The 13,917-nt window shown below is 37.8% G+C and overlaps 1 protein-coding gene across 1 annotated transcript in view; it reads left to right on the top strand.

Moving 5' to 3' along the window:
- CRPPA (CDP-L-ribitol pyrophosphorylase A) overlaps positions 1-13,917 on the top strand; it is a 323,188-nt gene that overhangs the window by 7,559 nt on the left and 301,712 nt on the right. Inside the window, exon 2 of the mRNA XM_032644013.1 lies at positions 4,213-4,489. Within this exon, the coding sequence (XP_032499904.1) occupies positions 4,213-4,489 (277 nt within the window). The remainder of the gene's footprint in view (positions 1-4,212; positions 4,490-13,917) is intronic.

Genomic DNA, 13,917 nt, shown 5'->3' with positions numbered 1-13,917 from the left:
ATGTTTTGACCACAAATGCAGCATTATTGTTCAAAATAAATGGATTGCTGGGGACATGACGATCCAGACGTGATTTTTTTTTCTCTCTCATGGATTTTATGACCTCTCAGTGTTAGTGCTTTTACAGAGGTTTATAGTGTGAGCTCCAAAGTCAGAGTGGGGTATACCCAGGTCCTTTCGTTTCCTCGCTGTATAATCATGGGCAGGTCACTGCCTCTGTGCCATCTGTGAAATGGAGATAATAGTGATTTCTTTTGGGGCCGATATGACTATTAAGTGAAATATTACAGACACATGCTCCAAACAGTACATGGCACTTAGCCAACAATTAATACATCTTAGTTACTATTGCTACTATTAATATTACTGAAAGCTTAGTATATGCCAAGCCCTGGGATATAGTCTTTGCTTTTTGTGGGTTGGCAGCCTGGTGAGGGAGGTAAAAATGAAACAGTAAGACTGATAAGACTCTCTAGCGATAAGAGTGCTCTGGGAGCTGAGAGCAGAGATGCCTCACCCAGAATGTCAAGGAAAGCTTGCTGGACGAGGCCACATCTGAACTGACAGCTGAAGAACAGTAGGACTCAGCCAGGAGTGGGTGGGGGTGGAGGAATTATGAGGAGGGGGGATAATGTTGAGAGGCAGAGGAAGCAGCGTAAGCGGAGACCTGGATGTGAGACAATGTGGCGGTCACAGAAAGAGGGGCATGGCAGAGACCAAGTGGTGCAGGGAGAATAAGGCCGAGATCAGGTCCTGCTCAAGAGCCAGCAGGGGATGGCCTAAGGTTTACACTTGAGGGAAGTCATCTAGAAGTGGTAGGGTGGATTGTGTTGATTAACTGAGAAGGAGGAGACGAGCTGAGAGGCTATTGCAGAAATAATGGGAGAGATGGCTGCCTGGGTCACAGCTCTGCCAGTGGAGACAGAACCTTGGGAAAGAACCTTACATCTAGGGGGCACTGAGAAACTGTCACTTGCTAAGGACTTGGTTAAGCACAGTATAAGTTTTAAACCATGTAAATAGAGTAAGTTCTAGCAGTGTTAAATTTGCAGTGATAGAAGTGGGGGATGGATGGATTACAAAGCAAAGAGCAACCTACACTTAGTCATATTCCAGAATCCTCCTTATTGCCTATTCACATAACTACATATTTTCTGGTCTGGTATTCTCTGAGTGGTGTTGCTTTGCTTTGCTTATGATTAAAAGTCCCCCAAGGTGTCTGACAAAACATAAGTAATCCCAGTCATCCTTGGAGCTTTAGAATCTAGAAATCAGAGTAAAGGGTCAAACTCATTGAAACAAAACAATCAGCAAACAGTATATTGCAGAGGGAAGGCATTTTCATTGATTTTCATTCTCTCTTCAGGTTGATGAGGAGAGCTTTCTGTTTTCATAATCCTTCAAACTATGCTATGTTGTAAGATCCTGGTAGATGAGACAGACCAAAATCATTTATTGATAAAACAAATAATTATCGAGTACCTACTAGGTGTAAAGCAATGGGCAAAACTGATACTGTCCTTGCCATCATGGAGCCTACATTCTAGAAGATGGAATGTTGTATTTTGATGAAAAACGGTAAAAATATTTTTTTCAAGTAGTTTTTGGCATCAGATGGCAGTATAGGAAGATAAAGTACGATGTATTTGTGTATCAGATCCTTCTGATGTTTCCCATATGCGATAGTATAGAGTGTGAGGATTACATGAGTTAGGACATGACTAATGCTTAAGACTTAGTAAGTTAATCGATATTAGCTATTTCATATTAAGTGATAAATTATTTATTTTGCCAGTTTTTCTTACTGACTCAGGAAGATTACCATCTCTTAAATCTTATCCACAAGCACCATCTGATAGACAGGCTACCATCATTGTCTTGCTCGGACTTCAGCAGCAGCTTCCTACCTGGTCTGTCTGCATGCTTTCTCTACCCACTCTATTCTCCATCTTGCACCAGAGTAAAGTTTATGCTCTAAAATTAGAAGCTGCAATCACTCCTGTAAACGTTTCCATGGAACTAAGTAGCTTAAAGCAACATAAATACATTCTTAAACTTTTCGATGTCAGAAGTCAAAAAATCATTTTCACTAGGCTAAAATAAAGGTGTGAGCAGTGCTGTGTTCCTTTTGGAGGCTCTTGGGACAATCCATTTACTTGCCAGATGGCAGTCCATTTACTCAGGTTCTGGAGGTCACCTGCATTCTGGGACTTATGGTCCTGTGTCGTAATGAGTGCTGCATTTGTTACCACATCTTCTCCCTCGACTCACTTGCTTTTCTTTCACTCTTAAGGACTTTTGTGATTATATTGGACCGACCCAGATAGCCCAGGATGATCTCCAACTCAAGATCCTTAACTTAATTACATACAGAAAATTCTTTTGATAGGTAGGGTTACATATTCACAGGTTTTGGGATTAGGTGATGGACATCGTTTGGGGGTTATTATTCTGCCTACCACAGTTCCCCTTATGTCATTGAACAGCATAGAATACTGGGGGAGGTGAGTATTAATTTGAGTGTAAATGTCCTGCATAAAGCTTTTCTCTAGATTCCTATTTTTTAAGGTTAAAGACTAGAACCCCTAATATGGCCTTGGAGGTCTCCATGGCCTAGCCCAGCCCATCACTTGTCTGTTCCTCCAGCCTCTTCATGGGCTCTTCTCTGTGCTTAAAGAACTCCCCTGCATTTCCTCCTAGTTTCTCAGAACCTTGCTACGGCCTCTGCTTAAACCATCCCTCTCTCTCTCCCTCCAAATCCTTTTGCCTATTTTCCTGCCCCTGCCACTTGAAGGGAAAACTCTGCTTCCTTAGGGAGCATTATCTTGGCCTTCTCTGTGCTGGTCACATATTGTGCCGCATGCGATCCTGGGGCCTGGACCTCTCCTTCACAGCACTGTATTGCGGCTTGGAGTTGTCGGTGTTCTCTTTTTTATCAGTAAGCTCTGTGAAAGCAGTAACTATTTCCATTGTATACTCAATTCTGATCATTTATTCAGTGCTCAATAAATATTTGTTGGAGGAATGGACTTAAAATGAAAGGATAGTGTGCCCTCAAGTCTTGGTTCTGTGCGTCGTTGTAGTGCTGTCGTAGCCACAGGCAGAATGGGGTTTTGGATTATAGGAAGGGTTTGTTCAATAGCAGAAGGTAGGAGATGGTTAATTATTGAGTGAAGCAACCCAGTGTTTTTCATTTATCGATAGTTAATTTCATTATTCAGTAATTTTCAGACCCTACTTTCATCTCTTTAAAAGTGAGTACAAGACTTAACTGTCTAGCATGAGCATGTAGGATCTCAGAGGCTAAGAATGCCATTAAATTTTAAAGTGGCCTTTAATCAGAGTTGATACCATGGGCCAGAGGCTGTTTTCCTGGCTTGGGCCCGTCAGCTGAGGAACTTTGAGTGTATAATCATGTTAACCTCTGTTAACACTGGTCTTCAAGAGAATACTGCTCAACTTTACTGCAGCCACTGCCACTCAGCGCTGTGGACTGTTAGCATCTGTATGCCAGTAAGTCTAAAAGTGTTTCAGAACAGAGAAGAATTGCTTTGTTTTGTATCTGACTCAACAGATGAATTCCTTATTTTATATTTCATTAAAATATGAGTTTTCTCTTTTATTTGAGCCTGATTTATACTTATACAAACTTAATTAGCATAATTTCCCTATTTAAGCTAAAACATTTCACCTTGATGTACGCAAAGTTTAGCTCAGCTATCCAGCTTTGTTGCCAAATCAATGGATTTCTTGAAAGAGACAGAACTTGTGGAATTCAAAAGTGCTTTGGGTTGTTCCTATTTAATGGAGAGAATTATTTGGGGAAAAAAAAGCAATTTAAAAGCATAATCTTAAATTTTTTCTCTCAGTCTACTGATGAATATACTAATTATTTAAATTTAACTTAAGAAATCTGTGATACATATCTATACCTAATCTATGCTTTGCAATATAGGTAATTTTACAGTGTATTGAAAAATACTACTTCTATTTATATTCATGTTTCTATAGTATGAGAAATTCAAATTCTTAATCAACCCCTTTACTAGACATGATTAAAAATGCATAACATTGACTTAGTTCGTAGCTTTCCATTTTTAATGTCCCTATGAAGATGTATTAGTAGTAATTAGTAACTCAGTTTTGTTACTAGATTAACTTTAGTTGTTTAAGAATCAATTGATACGAAATGTGTGCATACTTTCCTTATAGAGTATCTTGGATAAAGGACATTGTTGTGGCAGTAACTGGAGAGAACATGGAAGCAATGAAGTGTATTATTCAGAGGTACCAGCATAAAGGCATCTCTCTGGTTGAATCTGGAGTGACCCGCCACAGGTCAATTTTCAATGGACTAAAAGCACTGGCAGAGGATCAGCCCAACTGTAGACTCTCAAAGCCAGAAGTAGTGATTATCCATGATGCTGTGAGACCATTTGTGGAGGAAGATGTCCTCCTTAAAGTTGTCACAGCTGCTAAGGAACATGGGGTAAGTATTGAAATACTTCTGAGAATGGATAAAAGGGGCAAACGCTATAGCACATATTCATTTGCTGGATTTTGATGGAATTATATTCAGTATTTAAATGTCAACTTAATTAAAATGGGCAAGATGACATAAAACGTTATGCTAATTTGTTTTAGGAAGTTTATATTATTATAGATTGTGAGACTGTTCTGGAATTTCTTTTGCTAGGTAGTCATTTATCATAATGTAATATGAGCTATTTGAAGAAGAATGCAGTAATGTCATTAGAGTATAGATATGAATGGATGGACCTTAGCTGCATATTTAATTTCATTTCTTTACCTAAAAATGCCGGAGAGGGACTTCCTGACAGTCCAGTGGTTGGGACTCCGTGCTTCCAGTGCAGGGGGTGCAGGTTCGATCCCTGGTCGGGGAAGTAGGATCCCACATGCTGCGGCATGACAAAAAAAGCAAAAAAAGCCTAAGAATCTTGTAAGAGTCTAGGAGCTATGTGACTTAAAGCAAAAATACCCAAACAAACCTGGCTTATTTCACCCACTTTTTGTTTTAATTTTTTAGAAGTGGTTTATTTTTTTAGCACACACAGCCAGGCAAGATTTTCACACCCCTTAAAGTGAGTAATCTTAGGATGACAGAATTCTGTGTTCACTTCTCTTTCACCAAAATAAACACAGGATAGCAAAAGATCTGTTGTAATCTTTGGGACATATTTGTTTTTTTTTTAAATTACTGAGTAAAATCCTGTAAATGACATAATAGATACTAAACTGAAGTTTGCAGTTTAAATTAGTGAAAATTTATGGCCCAGACTTAGTATAGTATAATAGAAATAGGCTGTAGGGGCTTCCCTGGTGGCACAGTGGTTGAGAGTCTGCCTGCTGATGCTGGGGACACGGGTTCGTGCCCCGGTCCGGGAAAATCCCACATTTTGCAGAGCGGCTGGGCCCGTGAGCCTTGGCCGCTGAGCCTGCGCGTCCGGAGCCTGTGCTCTGCAACGGGAGAGGCCATAACAGTGAGAGGTCCGCGTACCGCAAAAAAAAAAAAAAAAAAAAAAAAAAAAAAAGAGGCTGTAGAGTTGGACAGACTGAGGCCCAATTCTGTTTTTCTAATTATTAGTAGTATAATATGTTCAACTTTCTCAACTTCTTTGAGCTTATTTTCCTTTTAAAAATATAAATGCTAACTTGTAAGGTTGCTTTTAGGATTGGAAATTGTATATATGTTAACTACATAGTATAAAGTGCTAAGTATTTAAAGTGGTATTACTGTAAGAATAATTATAATATCTCAGATAATATTTTGTTTCAAAGATAGTAGACCAATGGAAGGAGTCATCTAAGCCTTCCTAGCCATCTGGGTGGCCAGGAAGTTATAAAATACTCAACTGGGAAAGATAGCCTGATTTCTATTTAGTTATCTATATGTATTTGGATTTTCATGTTCAGGAAATTGCTCCTAATTTCATCTCTCTACAACATGAATTTCTTTTACATTTAGACCTATGTAAGAATTCCACAGGTAAAATGAAACATTTTTCTTATTTTTAATATAACTTCTAAGTGGTATTTTGACGTAGTGAAAATTATGGCTCAGGAACATTAATGACCACAAAACTTTCTCACGGCTCCTGTGTTTTTTGTGACCTCTTCATCTTTCCCCGGCTCCTAGATTGTGGAAGAGACAATGTGGCCAGGTGCAAGGGTGATGAGGAGGAATAAAAGAAGAAAGGATTTATAACTTTTAAGAATTTGAGTAAAACTTTACAAGTTTGAAAGTTCTTAGGGAAGACTATATAATTTGGGCGGTTAGAAAGTCTAGGCATACCATAGTACAAATAAATTATGGCTCTTTGCCTATGTTACCTTTTGGGAAAATAGCACTTAAAACTCATTGTGAAAAGCAAACATTTGGGTTTTTTGAGTATTCAGAGAATTTCTAAGATTGTTTATAAAGTGATTCTTTTGGTAGTATGTCTGAAAGGCAAAAGATTAATTTGCACCAATTAACAGGCTGAGAATGTCATTTAACAGGTGACTAATAAAACATAAACATATATAGCAGTTCGGTGGTTTTTTGTTAGTTGCAGATTTGTTGGAATTGCTTTTAGACTTTAATTTTCTTAAGTCGTTAATCAATATAATTTGTAAGATTCAGTCTCATTATGCCTTCTAAATAAAACAAATTATGTTTTAATAAAATCTGAAACTTTCCAGATACATTGAAAAGCTGGTTTAAAGCAAAATATTTACAACTAATTTAAGAAAACTTCAGAAATTTGGTGTCTAAGAAATACTGCCTTGTTTCTGATGGTGTTAAGGGAAATTTTCATAAGTGTAACATCATTATTAGTTTCATGCAGTTATAAGGAGCATGTTAAGGAGTTTATTGCCCTCATTAATGAGGGAACCAGACAGATGTTACAATTGATAGGGGAACAAATTTATATGGAATAAAAGAATGTTGAAATTAATTCACAAATAGACAAAACTTTTTTTCCCCACGGGACGAGGGGTGCCAGTTGAACCTTAACTGGGCAGAATCAATTGGCACGTTTATAGGCAAGAATGATTTTCCACTTACTATCAGTTATCTATAATTTTTGAGAGTTGTAAAAGACCTCAAGGGCAATGAAAAGCTGGTTTCCGGTAATCAGGAACTGTATCTAAACAATACAGTTTTCAATTGGGGACACTTATTTTGCTTATTCTCATTTCCTTAGAATGTTGAGGATAGTGACCCAGTAGCCTCAGGAAATTCAGGCACTACTTTCTGCCACCTCTCCTACCCTGTTCTAAATTTTAATCCTAAAAACAAAAACACAACTAATTGAGATGTACTACTAGTAGTTGAAGTTCTTGAATTGGTGGGAAGTATTGGCATCGTTTTAACCTCAGGTCAAATTGCAGAAAACTGGTCTGAATTAAATTCTATAAAGAAAGTAGTGAAGATTTTTGCTTAGAGCTACCAGACAGTTGTTTGTCTGGGAGTCCTTTGAACTCATTCTCGTTTGTTATTTTAAATTGTGTTTTATAGACTCTCAACTGATTGTCCTGTTTTCTTACCTCTTTTCAAACCCTACCTAGAAAGGTCCCTTTCAGATAAATCATTTCCTGAATCAATGAGACACTGTGACAGCCCCCTGGTGGGTATGCAGGCTTAAGATAACGTTGATATTTTAACTTACATTACATTTTAGTTAAAATATCCAAATTAATGATGGTGTACTACTTCAAGAGACTAAGATGCCCCAAAATTAAGGGTGACATTAGGTTGTCTGCATATAGGGGCTCAAAAGTGTTGCCAGGACCCCAGTTCTTTTCTCTTCTCTGTGTATGCTCCATTCTTGGGTTCCACAGAGGCAAGATGACTTCAGTAGGGCAGCTTTTATCATTTCTTTTACTTTTCATTTATTTTCTTTTACTTTTATTTCTTATTTCTTTTACTTTTGGTAGGGTTGGTCAGAGTATGAAATTCTAAGTTTACAGTTATTTTTTCCCCAGTATCTTGAAAATATATTATGCCATTGTCTCCTGACTTTAATATACCTTTGAGGAGTCTACTAACCAGTCTAATTGTATCCTTTGAAAGTAATCTGCTTTTTCTGTCTGGTTGCATGTAAGAATTTTTCAGGTTTTGGGCAGTGTCTCTGGTATTTCAATATATGAATCTTTCTTCCCTTGCTTTGGATTTTTTGTCCTTTATGAATTTTATGGTCTTTAAAAATCAATTCTAAAAAATCCTAAGCTATTATCTTATTGAATATTGACCTTGTCGCATTTCCCAACTGACAGCTTTTTTTCTTCTTTATCCATATGTATCTATATACGATAAACCTTATCCTGTCCTCATGTCTCAACTTTAATATTTTCTACTTCTTCTCGTGGACTGCCTCACGGGTAATTTCAGTTTTCTATTTCATTCTTTAGTTCTAATCTTTTGCTTAAGGAGTTTTAGAATTGTAATAATTCTCAATTTCTAGGAGTTCTGTTTGGTCCATTTCAAATGTGACTGGTCTTTTTCTATTTTGCTTTTCTGTTTTGTCTTTCAATACTTAAACATTTTATACATTGTAGCTAATAGTAATTCTTGGTAGTTTAATTCTCTAGCTCTTCAATTCTGTTCACTTTTGCTCATGACGATTGGTGTCCTCCTTTGCAATTTGGATTGTAAGCCCATGTTTGGCAGGACTCGATCAGCAGGAATCCTCTGGGCATGGGACGAAGGTATGTTTCTGAAACATGAATTTGTGTTCCCTCTGCTGGGGATCCCAAGGGCTTTTCCAGCCTGCAGCAACTTTTGTCAGTTCATGGGTTGAAGTTTTGTAGATCCTATGGTGGTGTTAAAACAAATTTCTAACACACGTATAAAGTATAGATGATCATTACCACTTCTCAGAGAAGACTACTCCCACCCCCAGCTCACCCTCCTGCCCACCCCGCCCCAAATCCCAAGCCAGGACAGACAATTTTGCTTTGTCTTTTCTCACTGAGGGCACTTTTTTCTAGTCTACTCTTTAAATGAGTATATAGCTTCTCATGGATCTTTGAGGGCTACAGTTCTAACCAACCAAGTAGCACAGGCTCAAGATCTAATTCCTCATTCCTTCTCCTTTGTTAAAACTAAAGCCTCTTGTTAACCCAAAGGTCTCTGCCATCCTACTTCCTTGGGTTCTGACTATCATGTTAGTTCTAGGGAGTTTTCTTGAGTCATACTTTTAAAGTTCTTTTTTAAAAAGGCACTTTTAAAAGTTACTTTTAAAAGCTGTTTATGAATTCTTCTGCATTAAAAAAAAATTGTAATAGGTTTTTCCAAGGTATGTGGTCTGCCATATTGCAAAATATGAAGTACTTGTATATTTCTGCATAATTGTAAGTCAAGAGATGTAGTTGTAAGGACATTGTTATAAGGGATATGTTGGAGCACTGAAAAATAAAGATGTAGGGAGAATCCTTTTTAGAAGCATTAATAAGCTATTGCATATACTCTAAGAACTGCCAGTAGAGTCTGATTTTCAGTTCATGCTATCAGTAGAGCAGCCTCCTAAAGACTTGCTCCTGAGGGAAGACGTTTAGTTTAGTTACTTGCATATGTTTCTTCCCTGAGCTCTCTGTTTTTGCATCTCTAATGATGTTTTATCGTCTTCTCCCTAATCAACTTCTTACAGTAACAAGTTATATTTACTGCTTCTGCTTCTTCATCTCCAATTTATTGCTCAATGCACTGCAATCAACCTGGCCTCTTTCCCCTCTGACTCTTCTGCCTGAAAATCACCTGTAACTTTCCAATTCCCAATCAAATACATTTTTAGTCTTTTGTATAACAAGGAGTTTGACTGGCTTTTGTCCCTGGTTCCTTACAGGGAGAATAAATCCTTGAAATTTGTCAAGGGTCTTCATTTTTCATGAGCCCATTGGATCTCATTTGAGCTTACGCTAGTAAGATGAGATGACTCAGGATAGGGGCTGGTTACCAGCAAGACCAATGGAGCTTTGAACCAGCTGGATTTTTGGGGTGAGAGGAATGGTGCTGGAGACCGAACTCAGTCACATGCTCACTGGTTTAATTAATCATGCTTCAGAAGTGAAATCCCAATAAACTCTGGACAGTGGAGCACAGTGGGGAGCTACTTGGTTGGTGAACAAAGAGGTGCTGAAAAGATGCTGCTCCCTGATTGCTTGGGGGGAGGCCACCATAGAAGCTGTGTGTTCTGGTCTCCCCTGAGATCTCACCCCATGTGTCTCTTCATTTATTTATCTAGTCTGATTTGTATCCTTTGTCATAAATATGTAATGTAAGTAATCATAATCATATAATCATAATGTGATAAGCATTCTTCCTGAGCTCTGAGTCATTCTAGTGAATTACTGAACTTGAATAGAGGTTGTGGGAACCTCTTGAATTTGGAGTCAGTTGGTCAGAAGTGTCGGTGGCCTGGGGAACCCCACTTCTCTCTGGTGTCTGAAGTAATGGCAGTCTGGTTATGAACCATGGGTTTATGCTAACTCTAGGTGGCTGACATCAGAATTGAGTTTTAGAGTACACCAGTGTGTATAGAATGCCTTAAATGTGATGGTGTTAACGAGCTCTTCTTGGAACTCTTGCCTCTACCTTGGCTTCTGTGATTTTCTTCATTCCTCTTACTTTCCTGACCACTCACTTTTCAGATACTTCTTCCCATCCTTTAAATGAGGTTCCTTTAACTATTATCACCAAAGTATTTCTGAGCAATCTAAATCATGCCCACAATACTTAATATTATTTAAATCTACATACCATAAAACGCACTTTGGGGGAATGTACAATCTGAGTGTTTACACCTGTAAAGATTCTTGTAATCACCACCACAGGTAGGACACAGAACTGTTCTAACACTCTGAAGAATTTCCTCCTGTTGCCCTTAGTATTCAGACCCTCGTTCCTCTAACCCCTGTCAACCACTGATGTGTTCTCCGTTCCTGTATTTTTGTCTTTTCCAGAATCCATAAATTGAATCATACAACATGTAACTTTTTAAGACTATTATTTCACTGGGTGCAACACATTTGTGTGCACCTATTTTAACTCTGACACACTGTCCCAAATCTCTCTCATTCTCAGGCTTCTCACTTCTGCATTCCAGACCTGCTGTGTTCAACTTCCAGCTAGATAGAACCACTTAAATTTGCCTTTTTCAGTGTCTATGGAATCATGTGCAGATTGGAATTCATTAATCCTCCCTGATATCTTTCCTTGAATTTCCTCCATAGGTAAGAGGGAACCACTGATTTTTGAGGAGGGAATAATAAGACTTGAATTCTACAAAGATGACTGTCTGCCTTGTTTGGTAGGTTGACTAAAGGAAGAGTTTGAGGGAAGTGAAGTTAGTTTGGGATCTGCAGTAATGATGCTGCTGAGTGATGATGAACCCTATATCAGCCAAATGAAATGGAGAGGGAAGTAGATAGTACTAAAATGTTCAGGGCACTGGACTGCCTGGACTTGAGTAACGGTGTGGTATGTGAGCCATAGGAAATAAGGGACATGTATTTTGTGTGCTTTTAATTTTTCTTTTCCCTGAGGTAGTCTCATCTCTTCTCTCTAAATCCCTGTGTTCCTGCCGTCCCCACCCTTGCCTCCAAGTTTCTGTGAAATTAGGGTTTAGGCACTGATTTTTTGCTTGCCACATCTTTGCAGACCTATTTACATTTGCCTAAGGGTTATGACTGCCTGGGACCTTTTCCGCACTGGTTCATGATTTATCTTATCTTTTCTCATAAAACAAGGTCTCCTATACTTCCTGTGTTGGATTTTTGCAATGTGTAAAACAGGGACTTTTTGTATTCCCGTGTGCTATAGCATAGTTAGCAGGATTACTTTTTGTTGGAAAATTGTTAATCTGAAGAGAAACAGTGGAATTTATATGAGAAATTTTGACATGGGGTGTGTGTGGGATCTCTTAGGACTGTGCAGCATGGCTATTTAGCAATGATGAACAATGCTTTGGAAATTCTGCTGAAGTTAATGTGTGTGTATGCATCAAGAATATACTTTCACTACCCAGTTTTATAACTTTATGCAATGTATTCTGGACTGTTTTTTTTAATTTTTAAATTTTTATTTCATATTGGAATATAGTTGATTTACAATGTTGTGTTAGTTTCAGGTGTATAGCAAAGTGATTCAGTTATACGTATACATATATCTATTTTTCAGATTCTTTTCCCATATAGGTTATTACAGAGTAGTGAGTAGAGTTCCCTGTGCTATACAGTAGGTCCTTGTTGATTATCTATTTTCTATACAGTAGTGTGTATATTGTTAATCCCAACCTCATAATTTATCCCTCCCCTCACCGACTTTTCCCCTTTGGTAACCATAAGTTTGTTTTCTGTTTCTGTTTTGTAAATAAGCTCATTTGTATCATTTTTTTAGATTCCACATATAAGTGATATCGTATATTTGTCTTTCTCTGACTTCACTTAATATGATAATCTCTAGGTCCATCCATGTTGCTGCAAATGGCATTATTTCATTCTTTTGTATGGCTGAGTAATGGTCCATTGTATATATGTACCACATCTTCTTTATCCATTCATCTGTCGATGGACATTTAAGTTGCTTCCATGTCTTCGCTCTTGTAAGTAGTGCTGCAAAGAACATTGGGGTGCGTGTATCTTTTTGAATTATGGTTTTCTCTGGATATATGCCCAGGAGTGGGATTGCTGGATCATATGGTAGCTCTGTTTTTGTTTTTTAAGGAACCTCTACACTGTTTTCCATAGTGGTACAACCATAGGTGTGTGGGTTTATTTTTGGGCTTTCTGTCCTGTTCCATTGATCTATTATTTCTGTTTTTGTGCCAGTACCATACTGTTGTGATTATTGTAGCTTTATAGTTTAGTCTGAAGTAGCTAATTCCTCCAGCTCCGTCCTTCTTTCTCATGATTGCTTTGGTTATTCAGAGTCTTTTGTGTTTCCATACAAATTTTAAGATTTTTTTGTTCTAGATCTGCAAAAAATCCCATTGGTAATTTGATAGGGATGGCATTGAATCTGTAGATTGCTTTGAGTAGCATAGTCACTTTGACAACATTGATTCTTCCAATCCAAGTACATGACATATCTTTCCATCTCTTTGTGACATCTTTGATTTCTTTCATCAGTATCTTACAGTTTTCAGAGTGAGCTCATCAGTGAATTCAGTAAAGTTGCAGGATACAAAATTAATACACAGAAATCTATTGCATTTCTATACACTAAAAACTAAAGATCAGAAAGAGAAATTAAGGAAACAATTCCATTTACCATTGCATCAAAAAGAATAAAATACCTAGGAATGGATTGTTTTAAAATAGAGATGAAAAACTCACTTAACAGATATTTGACTGTGTATTTGGAAATTTGACATAAAGTAGAATTGACCATGGCTAGTAATTGCTTGATCTCTGGGTGGTTGTGGTCATGATGATCCATACTGAAGGTCAGAGTTCAGTCCTGGGTGGGGGTCGGGTAATAAGCTTTCCTGGGCCAAATGGATCCTTTATCTACTCAAGAGAAAGTTTGGTATTGATTTAAGTCCTATGTCTAAAGAATGAGGGAGTTCTGGAAGAAAACAGTGAGTTCTGATTATTTCTTGGGAAATGTTGACAAAGGTTTAAATTAAGTCCAGGGCAGGTGGTGAACTACTTATTCCCTGACTGCCATGGTCTGAGGTGAAACTTGATCTGTTTCTGATGCTAGAGAAGCTGCTATGTGAAAGGCTTTTGTTTTGCTTAATTACCTGAAACTATCTGCCCTTGCAAATCTGTTCAATTAATTACTTTAAAATGAAGTTTGAAAGGGTAGATTAAGGAAAGATGAGTATACCTAGGAATTAAAGTTTAGTACATATCCAAGTTTATCTCTGATCATATTAGGTTTCAGATAAATGGTATCACTCTAATTGTCCA

This window comes from Phocoena sinus, chromosome 9 (genome assembly GCF_008692025.1).
Source record: "Phocoena sinus isolate mPhoSin1 chromosome 9, mPhoSin1.pri, whole genome shotgun sequence".
NCBI classification, from domain to species: domain Eukaryota; kingdom Metazoa; phylum Chordata; class Mammalia; order Artiodactyla; family Phocoenidae; genus Phocoena; species Phocoena sinus.
This window is presented reverse-complemented; position numbering and strand designations above follow the sequence as displayed.